Raw genomic sequence first — 14,747 nt, forward strand, 5'->3', positions numbered from 1 at the left:
CCGCAGGGAATTCTATTATATGGATGTCCCATTATTAATTTAAGTATCCATTTGGTAGTTGTCATTTCATTTATTTTTTTATGTTTTATTTTTTTGGCATTTCATTTATTTGCAAATAGAGCTGTGATATAAATTTCTTTCAAATGCATATCATTTTACACTGGCTACATTCACTCTTGCTCCTCTGTGCCCAGAGTCAGCTGAAGAACAAAGCTGAAGCGTCCAGAAGAGCAGAACCATGGAAATCACAGGGAATTAAGCTGGAGCCTTGGTGACACTTTGACACTCTGGACTGAACTGTGATTGAAGTCAGATGTGCCTTGGCCTGCCCAGTTATAGAGAAAATAAATGATCTCTCTTGCTTAAGCTAGTTTGGGTTGGGTTTTTTATTACTTGCAACAGAAACAGTGCTGATGGTGCACATGTTGAAATTCTCACAACTGAAATGTGAAGTGAGAAATGTGTGATGACAATTACATGTAAAATTTGATAATAATTATCTTAAAATATAAACATCATAAAAGAGAAACTGGGAAGAGGGTACACCAAAATGTTAACTGTGGTTGTAGATTGTTTGTAGCAAATCAGTGTTTTTCATTACCGATGAGGTTTTGAGGTTTTTGAGGTTTTAAGGTTTTCTACAATAATAGGGGTGATTTTCATAATCATTTGTTGCAAAGCAGGTTCCCAAAACACAGCCTGAGGAAAGAATTTGGAGGTCATGATCTGCAGAGGGAGTACACTGTAGGAGGAAGCTATAAGGAAGCGGAATCATGAGGGGGACAGGAGGTCTCACAAGGATGTGGTCCTAGGTTAAGTCTAGCCTTCACTTGACTTAGAGGTGGGCCATGAAGTGCAAATCAAGCCAAGAGACATCCCAAGACAAGAGGCTTGGCCTGGCTGAGATAGTCATTGGCTGTCCCCGCTCCCCAGTTGGTGGGGGTATAAACTGCCAGGTGGTTTCCAGATGAGCTGACCCCCTGTTAGCCAACAACTATTTTCCAGAGAAGGTGGATCTGGAAGAGAAGCCTTATCTACCAGTAGGGCTATAAAGGGTATCTGCGGGAGACACCAGCAGTGTCCACAATAATCACTTACAAAGTTATTTTTAAAAAATAAAAGAAGAAAGCAAAATGCAAGACTGATCTTACAGAGGCTTTCTCTGTCTACCCTTGATTTCTGCCATCTACACTTGCTGCTCGGCCACCACTGACACAGTTAACCAATGTGAAGTCTTGACTCTAGAACTGAGAGAAAATAGGATTGGCTTCCTGAATTGAAGATTACACTGTTTCTAAACATAGGATTCTTTATTTAAAATAACTATGGGGGCAGCCCCCGTGGCTCAGTGGTTTAGTGCCGCCTTCGGCCCAGGGTGTGATCCTGGAGACCTGGGATCGAGTCCCATGTCAGGCTCCCTGCACGGAGCCTGCTTCTCCCTCTGCCTGTGTCTCTGCCTCTCTCTCTCTCTCTCTCTCTCTCTTTCTCTCTCTCTCTGTTTCTCATGAATAAATAAAAAAAATAAAATAAATAAAATAACTGTGGAAGGGATGCCTGGATGACTCAGTGGTTGAGCGCCTCCCTTTGGCCCAGGGCGTGACCCTGGAGTTACGGGATTAAGTTCCACTTTGGACTCCCTGCATGGAGCCTGCCTCTCCCTCTGCCTGTGTGTCTCTGCCTCTCTCTTTGGGTCTCTCATGAATAAATAAAATCTTTAAAAAATAACTATGGAAGAAAACAGTGTTTTCCTTCTATTACTTTTAAAATCTGGGCCCTTAGCAAAATGAAAGTAGGAGCTTTTTAAATATATCCTTCTACTTGCATTATTGCTAGGTCTGAGGTTTTCACTTCTGCAAGAGAAGCCCTCTGGTGGCCCATGGGCTGCCTGCCTTGCCCTGTCTTCTAAGGGGCTGCCTTGTTACTTTGAACTGGGCAACTGGGAGCCAGAGAAAGAAGGTGCCTGGGAATTCCAGGTCCTCTGTCCCTCCCCTCACCATCTCTGCCCACTTGTTCAGGGAATCCTCCTCAACTGCCACAGAATATTCCCATACCTAGATAGCCTTGGGGGATTGCCACCAAGGAGACTGGGACTTGTAGGGTTCTGTTGCTCTGGTAACCAGTTGTCCAGAGCCTCTGCATTGGATCTGCCGGGGTTCTGGGAAGAGACAAGCCTGGCTGGGCCAGGCTTAGAAGAAGGCTTTGGGGCAGGAGCAGGGAACAGCCTAGTCTTGGCTGTACTTTTATCTCAGTGATGCCCACCCTTTCTGTGTTCTTGGATGTGCCCTTGGCCCAGAAGCTAGAAGGCAGCTTGTTAAAGACCTACAAGCAAGACGATTGTCCTAACAAGATTTTCTTGGCCTATAGAGGTAGATACCTTGTGGTTTTGGTGTGTAAGACTTAGTACTCATATCATGATCACCCCCAGAGGACAGAGGACAGTATTGCACTGCCAAAGAGGACTTGGGAGATATAGCCCACACTTCTGCAAGCAGAGAACTCTGTTCTTGTTAACAGAATTGCCCAGTGGGGAAAAGTGCAAAAGATTACCAGGTCATTCTGTGCCTTTTCTCCTTCACTGGGATCTTCCAGGGATTTGGTGTGTGCTATGGCTTCTTCTCTTCAGCTTGATGCTTGGGAGCCCACATGGGCACTACACTTCTTCAGGCTCTTCCTTCTCCCCTCCTCTGAACTAAGGGTGGTTCCCCCAAATGACTCTTCTGAAATACAGCCAACCTTCCCCAATGTGAAAGTCAGGGTTGCCTTTGCTTATCCTCGTGTGTCTATAACTCCCATGTGGTATGTCATGTTTGCCCTTTAAAGCGGCATAAGTTTAAAAAAATGGCCTAGGCTTCAACTATCTTTAAAAAGACAAAAATTATACATATTCACTAATAGTACATTGTTTTTATAAAGGGGAAGTGAAAAAAAAGGAAGAGGTCTTTTCCTAGGCAACTTTTCAAAGCCCCAAGAAAGCCAGGACCAATGCATTGTTTGTGGGCTGTCTACAGAGCCCTGACTTGGAGGCCCTGAGGCCGGGCATCCAGAGCTCCCTTTATGGTTTCCCTCACAGTCTGCATGACCAGTGAAGGCCAACCCTGGGTTTCTTCTGTGGTGCCCAAGATCCGGCTTCAGATATCGCAGGACCCGTCTCTGAACTACGAGTATATGCCAATGATGGGCATGAAATCATTCACGGAGGCCTCCTTGAAACTCCTCTTTGGAAAGTACAACCAAGTCATTGTGGAGAACAGGGTGAGGTGAAGGGCCCTTTGCTTATTCACCCAGACACAGGAAGTGGAGCTCTGGGGCCCTGGAGCTCTCCTTGGCATTGACAGAGGAGACCCCTGAGATTCAGAGTCCAGAGACTTAGTGGAGGGCAAAGCCAGGATCAGAACTTGGAGCCCCTGTTCTCTGCACCAGCCTACACTGTGGATGTACAAGCTCTTTCAAGAAAGGAACAGTCTGGAAGCTCTTTCAAGAAAGGAATAATCTGAATCTGAGGCAGTACTAACATCATTATTACTCTTTTTTTATTTTTATTTTTATTATTTTTTTAAAGATTTTATTTATTCATAGAGACACAGAGAAAGAGAGAGAGGCAGAGACACAGGCAGAGGGAGAAGCAGGCTCCATGCAGAAAGCCCAACGTGGGACTCATCCAGGGTCTCCAGCATCACCCACTGGGCTGCAGGCGGGGCTAAACTGCCTTGGGCGGAAGGCAGACGTTAAGCCACTGAGCCACCCAGGGATCCCTATGATTACTCTTAAAGAATTATGTCTGCTTATTTTCTGCTGGCAGGTAGGGGGCGTGCACACTGTTGGTGACAATGGTGCCTTCCAACTTGGGGCCCAGTTCCTCAAAATCTGGCGTAAAGATTCTCGAATAGTTTACATCATTTCTTCTAAAAAAGGTGAGTATTCTGCAAAATGAGGGTGACAGAAGACCCCTCTCTCCTGTTCCTGATTTCCACCCCATTCACAATCTTCACGTTGCCTTTCTCACTCTATGTCATGAGCAAGATGGTGGACAAGCCAAGCATGCTCATCCCTTTCCTGTTATTGCCTCACCTTCAGCCAGTGACCCTCAGACCCATTCTCTTACATGTCTGCCTCCATTTCCTCTGTACCAGCTGAAGGGGGGCTGTGTTCCTACAGAATCACATGGACTCGTCTTCCAGGACATGGGCTTTACAGTTTGTGAATACTCCTTGTGGGATTCCAAGCAGCTGTGCATGGACCCCAGTGTGCTTCTCGATGTGGCGGAGGTAGGGGGCCCTGCTCAGAACCTTCCCCCCAGACCTGATTACGATTTTATTTTCCTTTCATCCCCTCCTCCCTTGTTGTCATGGAAGGCCTTTCCTAGGCTTGGATTTGCCTGGCCCTTTAGTAGGAACCAACATGGAGGATCACTTCTCCATGTGTCCTAGTGCCACTCCCACCTGGTAGGGGAAGTGCCTGATGAGACAGTGTCTACCTGCAGCAGGCCCCGCATGGCTGTATCTTTGTGATTGGGAACATTGGTGACTGCAAGTTGACACAGAGTCAGTGGGCAAGGTTGATAGCCAGCATGAAGGTGAGCCCAACATCTGGCCGACTTTCCTCCCTCTCTCCATCTACCATCTCCTCCACTGACCTCATTCTTTTTCCATTTTTCTTTCTCTACAGAGCAAACAGATATTCCCATTTTTTGACATTCCTTATCAAGGTTTGTCCACCGGGAACTTGGAGGAAGATACTGGATTCTTACAATACTTTGTGTCTCAGGACTTTGAGTTCTTCTGCAGCCAGTCTCTGTCCAAGATTTTTGGCATCTATGGTACGCTATGGGCAGGAGGGGAAGGGAAGTCCTAGTGCTGAAGTGGTGCCATAGCCAAGGCACAAATGATGTGTTTGACATCTCCCGCCCTCAGGAGAGAGCCAAGGCCTCCAGAGAGAGCACCCATGGAGGCAGAAGGGAAGAGCACTGAGCTACAAGTCAGGTTCTGTGATACGGTCTCAGCTCAGCTCCTAAAACTAGCTACTAAAACTGACTCCAGGGATCCCTGGGTGGCTCAGCGGTTTAGCACCTGCCCTGGGCCCAGGGCGTGATCCTGGAGACCTGGGATAGAGTCCCACATCAGGCTCCGTGAAGCCTGCTTTTCCCTCTGCCTGGGTCTCTGCCTCTCTCTCTCTCTGTGTGTGTGTCTCTCATGAATAAATAAATAAAATCTTTAAAAAAATAAAATAAAACTGACTCCAGTTATTAAATAAAATAAAATAAAACTGACTCCAGTTATTTTTTTTTTAAAGATTTGATTTATTTATTTATGAGAGACACAGAGAGAGGCAGAGACACAGGCAGAGGGAGAAGCAGGCTCCTCACAGGGAGCCTGATGTGGAACTTGAACCTGGAACTCCAGGATCACGCCTGAGCTGAAGGCAGATGCTCAACCGCTGAGCCACCCAGGTGTCCCTGACTCCAGTTATTTTTTAAAAATTTATTTAATTTTTATAGAGGGAGAGACGGAGGAAAGGCAGAGGGAGAGGGGGAGTGAAACTCAAGGAGCTTGATTTCATGACCCTGAGATCATGACTTGAGCCAAAAGTAAGAGTTGAGTGCTTAACTGACTGAGCCACCCAGGTGCCCCAAGACTGACTCCAGTTAAATCATTTCCCCTTTGGGCCTCTGTTTCCTCAGCTATAAGATGAGAGGGAGGGCTTAGTGATCTTTGAGACTCTTACTTATAGCTATCTTTTCTGGAAGAAGAGCCTCTGACAACTTCCTGGGGTCTGGATATCTGTTTGGCTGTGCCGGGAGGAGGGCCAGATAGCCCAACCCTCTCTTCTGCAGGTTGAAGGTAGAGTCATAAGGGAAAGCCCTGGTCATAGAGGAGACTTAAGGGCTGTCTGTCCCAATGCTGCAGATGAAGGAGTGGGGGTCCTGGTCGTGGTGGCACTCAACAACCAGCTCCTGCTATGCGTCCTCTCCCAGCTGATGAATCTCACCCAGGCCCTGTGGCTAAACCCTCCTACTAGAGGTGCTCGCATTATCACCTCCATCCTCTGTAACCCTGCTCTTCAGGGAGAATGGTAAGGGCAAAGGGTGGGGGCAGGAAGGGATGGCAGAGTCTCTAGACCTACGTATAGACTTGCTGGTTCACAGAATTCTCCCGACCCAGTTGCCTCTTTGACTCCATTCATTCATCAACATTTGCTGAGGACTCATTGTATACCATTAGCAGGGGCTATGTCAAAGATTGCTTTATTTTGGGGGAGTCGGTGATAGGACATTCTTTGGGACATAGTCCAATGAATTATTTGAACCCTTTCAGATTGCAGGAGGTTAGGCAGCATCAAGGACTTGCTATTCTGCAAAATCTGCCTACAAGCCTACTTGGCTTGCTTAAATTAATATGAGCTGAAACTCTCCTCCCATTTGTAACCAACCAACCCCGGGCCCTGGGCTCCACTAGCGTGCCCTCAGGCACTGTGGTTGGGGCTTCTGAAGGCAAGAAGAGTGGAATGGAAATGAGGAGGTTGAGAGCAGGGGAAAACTCTTACTTTAATTTCTTGCTCTCTTCCCTTTGGCAGGAAGCAGAGTCTGAAAGAGCTTGTAGAGAACATCATGCTGATCAAGGAAAAGGTGAAGGAGAAGCTCCGGCTCCTGGGAACCCCTGGCTCTTGGGATCACATCACAGACCAGAACGGGCCCCAGAGCTATCTTGGGCTCAACTGTAAGTGTCTAGGAGGACATAGCTTCCCCTTTCTGACCATGGAATTGTATTTGAGTATTAAACTTCACTGACCAGGTGACCAGTCCCCAGCATTGCCTCAGAGTTTGATTCTTTCCTGAGAGAAGTAGAGCTGTATTAAAGACCCTTCTGGATCCCCAGAAATACTGACACTTCCTATCCCCTGTAATACACCCTGACTAGAGGGGAGTTAGTATCTCAGACCCTGTGATTATCACCAGCCCAAAAGGTGGAATACCTGGTCAAGAAAAAGCATATCTACATCCCTAAGAACGGTCGGATCAACTTCACCTGTATCAATGCCTGGAACATAGATTATATCACTCAGAGCATCAACGAGGCTGTCCTCTCCCCCGAGGGCTCAGAGTAATGTCTTCAGAAAATCAATGACTCCTAGTTTGAATAAAAAGCTTTGGTCTTTGCAAAAATTCTGTACTGATATTCATTGCTACAATTTATTTCTCTGTAAAGTGCTCTCTCTTTCCACCTATTGATGAAGCATTGGTCTGGACTCAGCAAAGAGAGGTTAAAAAGGCCCAGAGAAGCAGGGAATGTCTATCTTCAATGACCATCTCATATTTATCGAACACCTACTATATTAAGGCCCTGATCTGATGCCTTAGTTTGTTTAGGCTGTTCTCCCAAAATACCAACAAATTCAGTGTCTGGTGAAGGTCCACTTCCTGGTTCATAAACAGCATCTTCTAGCTGTAACATCACATGGTGGAAAAGCTCTCCCTAGAGCTTCCTTTATAAAGGCACTAATCCCATTCCTCAGGGCTCTGCCTCTATGACCTAACTACATCCAAACCATCTCATTGGAGATTAGGTGTCAACTTATGAATTTTGAAGGGGCACTAACATTCAGATCATAGCATCTGGGCATCAAAGGGAAGGCAAAAAAATTAGGTATGATCCAGTCCTTTTTCTCCAGAAGCTTATAGTCTAGTTGGGAGACGAGCCTTAGTCCTGTTGACTGTTGAAATGTTAAGTAACATTTCATGGTTGAATGTAATAAAAAGTCACATAGATTATATGGACAGCAAATATGTCAAGAGTTTAGAGAAGAAAAACCTTAATGTGGCCCAGAACTGTTGGGGAAGATCTCACAAAGAACTACAAATTGGTTTGGAAATTGATGGATTTCTAGGAGTAGTGATACTAGGTAGAAGGGAGCTAGAAGGATATGCCAGGCAGAGAGCAACCAGAGCAATGGTCACTGGCATAATCATAAAATATAATTTTTAAAGATTTTTATTTATTTATTCATGATAGAGAGAGAGAGAGAGAGAGGCAGAGACACAGGCAGAGGGAGAAGCAGGCTCCATGCAGGGAGCCTGATGTGGGACTCGATCCTGGGACTCCAGCATCATGCGCTGGGCCAAAGGCAGGTGCTAAACCGCTGAGCCACCCAGGGATCCCAAAATATAATTATTTATTGGGTGTCTGCTAATGTATGGAACTCTGCAAGCTCCCAAGATACTAAAAGGTATGACAGTCGCTTCTCTTATGGTGACATCCACCCTAGCTGGGGAGATACAACTTACATGGTAAAAATGTAGTTAAGAATAAAAGATGGCATGTAATATGTGCTAGATGAGTGTCCATAAATGGTTAACTCAGCAAGACTTGCTTGCTCAAACTCTGTCTCAAAGGTCTTTGGGATTGGCCCTTGACTGGCTCCTGGGAAATGAACTCTGAGCTTGGAGTATCCTGCTTAATCAAAGTGGCTTTGTATGCCCAAGATCCTGAGACATGTTTGAACTCTGGGGGCTGGAGGTTGAGTGATTAAGCTCAGTTACATGGGCACTGCACACCTATGTGACTAACCATCAATAAAACTTTGAATACCAAAGTTTTGATATCTCTGATTGGCAACACTTTATACATATTTTTACCCACTGGTATTGAATTGAGCTCTATCTGTGCAAGTTCAATGGGAGAGGACACCTGGAAGCTTGGCTTGATTTCTCCTGGGCTCCATCCGAGGTGATTTTTTTTTCTTTGCTTATTTTAGTCTGCATCCTTTCACTGTAATAAACTGTAACATCGGGTACAGCAGCTTTTCTGGGTCTTGCGAATCCTTCTAATAAATCAGAGGCTTGGAGACTCCTGACACTCACATTAACTTAGATGCAGAACTGGGTATAGCACAAGGATTTGGGCAAATGTAATGCAAGTTTCTTTGCGTTCTGTGAAGACTGTTCTTACAGGACTTACAGGCAAGTGATCAGCCTTGTGGGATCGGGCTTTAGATCTCAAAGCCTGTTTGCCAAGACTACTGGGTTCCTGCCTGGAAAATAAATAGTACCTTTTCCGTAGATTGTAATTCTTTAGATAGGAGGTGGGGCCTCTGCCTACAGGTCTCATAAGTGAAGAGGATTACAAGCTAATTAATGGAGCAGGTGGGCCAGATCCTGTTTTTTTGTTTTTTTTTTGGTAGTGACTAGAGAAGATTTTTAATATATTTAAGTGGTAATTCATTCACATGTATATATTTGTTTCAAGATTTCTTTTGCTTTTAGTGCTGCAGGTCTTGGTCATGCTGTTTGGAAGAAGGAATAGATAGACTGGATAAAGAATGAGCAATAGTACAAAGTTCCTGAAAAGGGAGGGGACCCAAGAGGATTGCCACTAGAGTTTCTAAGTCTAGAGGTTTTTATGAACTCTTCTGGAGTACTATCTTAAACAACCGGTGTGTACTAAGGCATGTAAATCAGGGCTTTGATCACACATTTGTCTACCTATCTGTAGATGGATTTATCTTGAGTCCCTGTGTTTCCCCACAGATGCAAATTCTTCTCTTAGGTCTTCTGAAGACTCCTTTTGTCCTTAGCTTCTAGGAGCGTCTAGCCTAAATGTCAGAAGAACTCTAGAGGAACCCTCAGTGCCTATGGGTGACATGTTTTAACTATTTTCAAAGGTGCGTTAGCATAAAGATAACATTTATTCAACCAGGTTCTCTCAAACTTCTGAGCCTAAGAAAATGATACTAGTGACTTTTAGGTTATATAGTTTCGACAGCATTGAGCTAACAGAGCAAAACTACTGCCTGTGACCTTTTCTACTAGTGGCTTACATGAGATACAAGGGCTTCTAAGGCCCTCAGCCCAGGATTCTGGCAGGATTTGAGGGAGAGAATGATTTTCCTCTCACATTTTGTTCCTAGTTAACTTCAGGACCCCATTTTAAAATTTCTTACTCAATATACGTTTAAGCCTTCCTTTTTAATATATATTTTATTTAAATTCAATTTGCCAACATAAAACACCCAGTGCTCATCTTATCATGTGCTTTCGTGCGTTTAAGTCTTCCTTGAAACTAATTTCTGTCTTGATCACCTCTTAAGTTAGTTTCAGATGCCTGATTACTACCCTTTGTTTAAAGTAGTAATGAATTGAAACTTTTTATTATATTTTCAAATACAGTAGGAAAAACTATATAATGAACCCCCTTGCACCCATTATCCAGCGTCAATGATCAAATCACAGCCAATCTTGTTTCTTCTATATCTCCATGTGCACTTCCAAATTATTTTGAAACAAACCATTAATCCACTTTCATTTTTAAATTTAGTATGTACTCCTAGAAGACAAGGGTTCCCCTTTTTAAAATACCCATAATAGAATCAAACAAGGGGTGGTGAAAAGGGAGGTGGGTGGAGCGGTGGGGGTGACTGGGTAATGGGCACTGAGGGGGGGACTTGATGGGATGAGCACTGGGTGTTATGCTATATGTTGTCAAATTGAACTCCAATTAAAAAAATATGTAAAATAAAGTAAAATAAAATACCCATAATACTAACATCACACACCTCCAAATCAATAATTATTTCATATTGTCATACATTTGGTATTCTTAAAAATAGTTGCTTTTTTTTAAAGGAGGGAGAGGTGAGGGAAGGGCAGAGGGAGAGAAGGAAACTTAAGCAGACACCACACTCAGCTTAGAGCCCCATGTGGGGCTCTATCCTACTACCCTGAGATCATGACCTGAGCTGAAATCAAGAGTAAGACACTCAACTGATCAAGCCTCCCAGGTGCCCCAAAATAGTGTTTTATAGTTAATCATATATTGTAGTTGATTATTTTGGTGGATTTTATTTTTTTGGTGAGCATTCCTTGACATTCATCCCATTGAAAAGCAGAGCTTAATTTTCCTTGCCTTGGGAGAATTTCTAACAAAGAGAGTTCAGCAGAAATGATGCTTTGTGATGTCTGTGGCTGTCATGGATGGTTGTTCAGCTTTTACTAGCTCGCTGTCAGCCTTTGTCTCTCTCAATCTCTCTCTCTCTCTCTTGATCTCTAGTTCTCTTGACTCTTGCTTTCGGAATCAAACCCACCAAACTGTAGACAATCCAAGCAGGCTCGCAGAGAGTCGTGTGTGGGTATGCTGGCCCTGGCCCTAGCGGAGGTCCCACTGACAGCCAGTATCAACCTCTAGACATGTGGTGATTCCAGCCTCCGACCTTCAAGCCATCCCACGACTGAGCGAAGCAGAGATAAACTGTCCTGCTAGTTCCTTCCCTAATTCCCAATTTATAAGCAAATGAAATGTAGTTATTGCTAAGACACTATGTTTTGGAGTGATTTATTACACAAGTATATAGATATGTGGAAAAATTATTTTGTCTTTTAGGTCTGTATAGTTTCTTTTCCATGTTTTTTTTTTTTTATCTCAAAAATTTTTAAAATTGAAGAGTTGGGTCTTTTGTCCTGTAGGGTTTCCAGACTGAGTTTTGCTGATTCCACCCCCATACTATTATTTAACTGTTCCTCTACCTCCCTGTATTTCTTGAAAATAAGAATTTAAGATTAGAGGCTTGATCAGATTCAGGTTTATTGTTATTATTCCTTGTCTCTGTAAGATCACATCATAGATGGTGGTGGTGTGTTTCATCAGGAAGCACATGATACTAGTTGTTTTTCTGAGATGTTAGCAGTTATTGATTATGCCTAGCTCTATTCATCCATTAGTATTGCAGAATAGTGATGTCCTAAGACTAACATTATTTATTCATTTTTAGCTAGAATACTTTTATGAATAGGAATTTCCTCTCACCATGGTTTGATGAATGTGATCTGCATTTTACATAGGAAAGACAGAATTGGGGCACCTGAGTGACTTGGTTGGTTAAGTGTTTTCCTTCAGCTCAGATCATGATCTCGGGGTCCTGAGATTGAGCCCCACATTGGGCTCCCTGCTCAGTGGGGAGCCTGCTTCTCCCTCTACCTCTGCTGCTCCCCCTGCTTGTGCTTTCTCATTCTCTGTGTCAAATAAATAAATAAAATCTTTTTAAAAAATAAAAAGGAAAGGCAGAATTAATACTTGATTGTCCTACCATTTACCAGTTTTATTTATTTATTTATTTATTTATTTATTTATTTATTTATTTAAAAGATTTTACTTATTTATTCGTGAGAGACAAAGAGAAAGACAGAGACACAGACAGAGGGAGAAGCAGGCTTCTTGCAGGGGAGCCCTATGTGGGACTCGATCCTAGGTCTCCAGGATCATGCCCTGGGCCAAAGGCAGACGCTAAACCGCTGAGCCACCCAGGTGCCCCTCATTTACCAGTTTTTAAATCAGTGAGTTGCTATACTAGCATTATCTAAGGGTGATTGGTAAGATATTTTTTAAAAGTGTTATACATTTATTATGTGTTTTATTCTACTGCAAACCTCATCCTTATTGATATTAAAAATGTCACATCTTTGATCTGAAGGAACCAATTCACATTAGTTTCTGAGATCTTTTGATACAACCCTAGCACTCTTTGATAGCTTCTCCACTCTCTGGCAAGACAAGATGTTCCAGGAAAATTTCAGGAACATCCAGGAACATCTTCTGCCCCAGACTTGGAATCAGTCATTTCTCAAAGGCACTGTAATCACTTTTAGCAGATAAAAGTATTTATAACTCCGCAGTCTGGGCTCTTAAAGTGTTCATTGCTGCTGGATTGCTTATCATTTCCAAGTCTTTTCAGTAACAGAAAACACACTGAGTGCATACTAATATTTCTTTTTTTTAAAGAGAGATTTATTTACTTGTTCATGAGAGAGAGACACACACACACACACACACACACAGAGGCAGAGACATAGGCAGAGGGAGAAGCAGGCTCCTCGTAGGAGCCCAATGCAGGACTCAATCGTGGATTCAGGGATCTCGACCTGAGCCGAAGGCAGCCGCCCAATCACTGAGCCACCCAGGCGTCCCACATATTAATATTCCAAACACAATCCAGAACTTCAGTGTTTTTACTGACCCCATTAATTTTAAAATAAAACCAATAAACAAGCAAACAACTAAGTAAATAAAAATTGTGTGGAAATGCAAAGGACCTAGAATAGCCAAAACAACTTTGAGAAACAGCAAAGAGAACTAACACTACTTGAGTTCAAGTCTTATGAAGCCATAGAAATCAAGATGGTGTGGTATTGGTGTAAAGGTAGACCATAATAGAGTTTTAGAAATAAACACACATATGTATATGGATAACTGATTTTTTTCTTTAAAGATTTTTTTTATTTATGTATTAATGTATTTAAAGAGCACAAGCAGGGGGAGGGGCAAAGGGAAAGGGAGAGGGAGAGAATCCCAAGCAGATCCCATGCTATCCCAGTGCAGGGCTGGATCCCATGGTCCAGAGATCACGACCTGAGCCAAAATCAAAAGTCAGATACTTAACTGACTGAGCCACCCAGTCTAACTAGCCCTTGGACAATTTGTTTTTGTTGAGATGCAAAGGAATGTGACAGAAGGGACTATAAATGTTGGATATCCACATGCAAAAAAAAAAAAAAAAAAAAAAGGAAGAAGGAAAAAAAAAGAGAAACAAAAGAATTTCAATCCATACCTTTCACCATATATAAAATTTAACTCAAAATATATCATAAGCCTAAGTGTAAAATGTAAAACCCCAAAATATAAAACTTGTAGAAGAAAGAACAGGAGAAAATCTTTGTGACTTTGGGTTAGGCAAAGATTTCTTAGATATGACATCAAAGCATGATCCATAAAAGAAAGAACAGACAAATTTGAATTTATTGAAATTAAACATTTCTTTTAAAAAAAAAACATTTCTGCCATTTGAAGTCATTGTTTTTTTAAAAAAGACTTTATTCATGAGGGACACAGAGAGACAGAGAGAGGCAGAGACATAGGCAGAGGGAGAAACAGGCTCCATGCAGGGAACCCAATGTGGGACTCCATCCTGGGACCCCAGGATCACACCTTGAGTCAAAGGCAGACGCTCAACCACTGAGCCACCCAGGCATCCCTGAAGTCATTGTTAAAAGAATGCAAAGATAAGGGGCACCTGGGTGGCTTAGTTGGTTAAGCAGCTGACTCTTGATTTCCGGTTGGGTCCTGATCTCAGGGTCCTGGGTTCAAGCCCCATGTGAGGCTCTGCACTCATGGAGGAGTCTGTTTCAGGATTTTCTCTCTTTCTCCTCTGCCCCTCCCCTGCTTGCACATGTGTGCACTTTCTGTCAGAAATAAATGAAAGAAATCTTAAAAAAAAAAAGATAAAACAAGTCACAGACTGGGAAAAAAGGTTTGCAAATCATGTATCCGATAAAGGATTTGTGTCTAGAATATTTAAATAACTATAAACTGAGTAATAAGAAAACACCATAATTTTTTAAATGGGAGAGGATTTGAACAGATACTTCAGGAAAAAAATATATGAGTGGCAAATAAAGCATAGGAAAAGATGTTCAACATCAATAGTTAATAAGGAATCAATAAGGAAATACAAATAAAAAGATTGAGCATACTAAGTATCGGTGAGAATGTGGAGAAATGGAAACTCTCATAAAATGCTGCTGGGAACGTGAGATGACACAACCACTCTGGAAAACATTTGGCAACGTGTTAAAGAGTTAAACACTACTTACCATATGATTCAGTTATTCCACTATTAGGTATTCACCCAAGAGGAAAAGAAGTATATATCCATACAGAATCTTGTACATGAATGTTCAAGACAGTTTTATTTGTAATAGCCAATAA

General features: G+C 42.8%; 1 protein-coding gene across 1 annotated transcript; it reads left to right on the forward strand.

Annotated features, from left to right (window-relative positions):
* The first annotated feature begins 2,251 nt into the window (after positions 1-2,251).
* GOT1L1 (glutamic-oxaloacetic transaminase 1 like 1) lies at positions 2,252-7,150 on the forward strand. The gene is made up of 9 exons (XM_025993594.2): positions 2,252-2,366; positions 3,071-3,252; positions 3,800-3,911; positions 4,156-4,265; positions 4,481-4,573; positions 4,666-4,816; positions 5,904-6,069; positions 6,571-6,713; positions 6,953-7,150. The coding sequence occupies exons 1-9, from the start codon at positions 2,252-2,254 to the stop codon at positions 7,099-7,101; spliced, it is 1,221 nt and encodes a 406-aa protein (XP_025849379.1). The 3' UTR covers positions 7,102-7,150.
* The last annotated feature ends 7,597 nt before the right edge of the window (positions 7,151-14,747 follow it).

The sequence above is a fragment of the Vulpes vulpes genome, chromosome 7 (assembly GCF_048418805.1).
Source record: "Vulpes vulpes isolate BD-2025 chromosome 7, VulVul3, whole genome shotgun sequence".
NCBI classification, from domain to species: Eukaryota; Metazoa; Chordata; class Mammalia; order Carnivora; family Canidae; genus Vulpes; species Vulpes vulpes.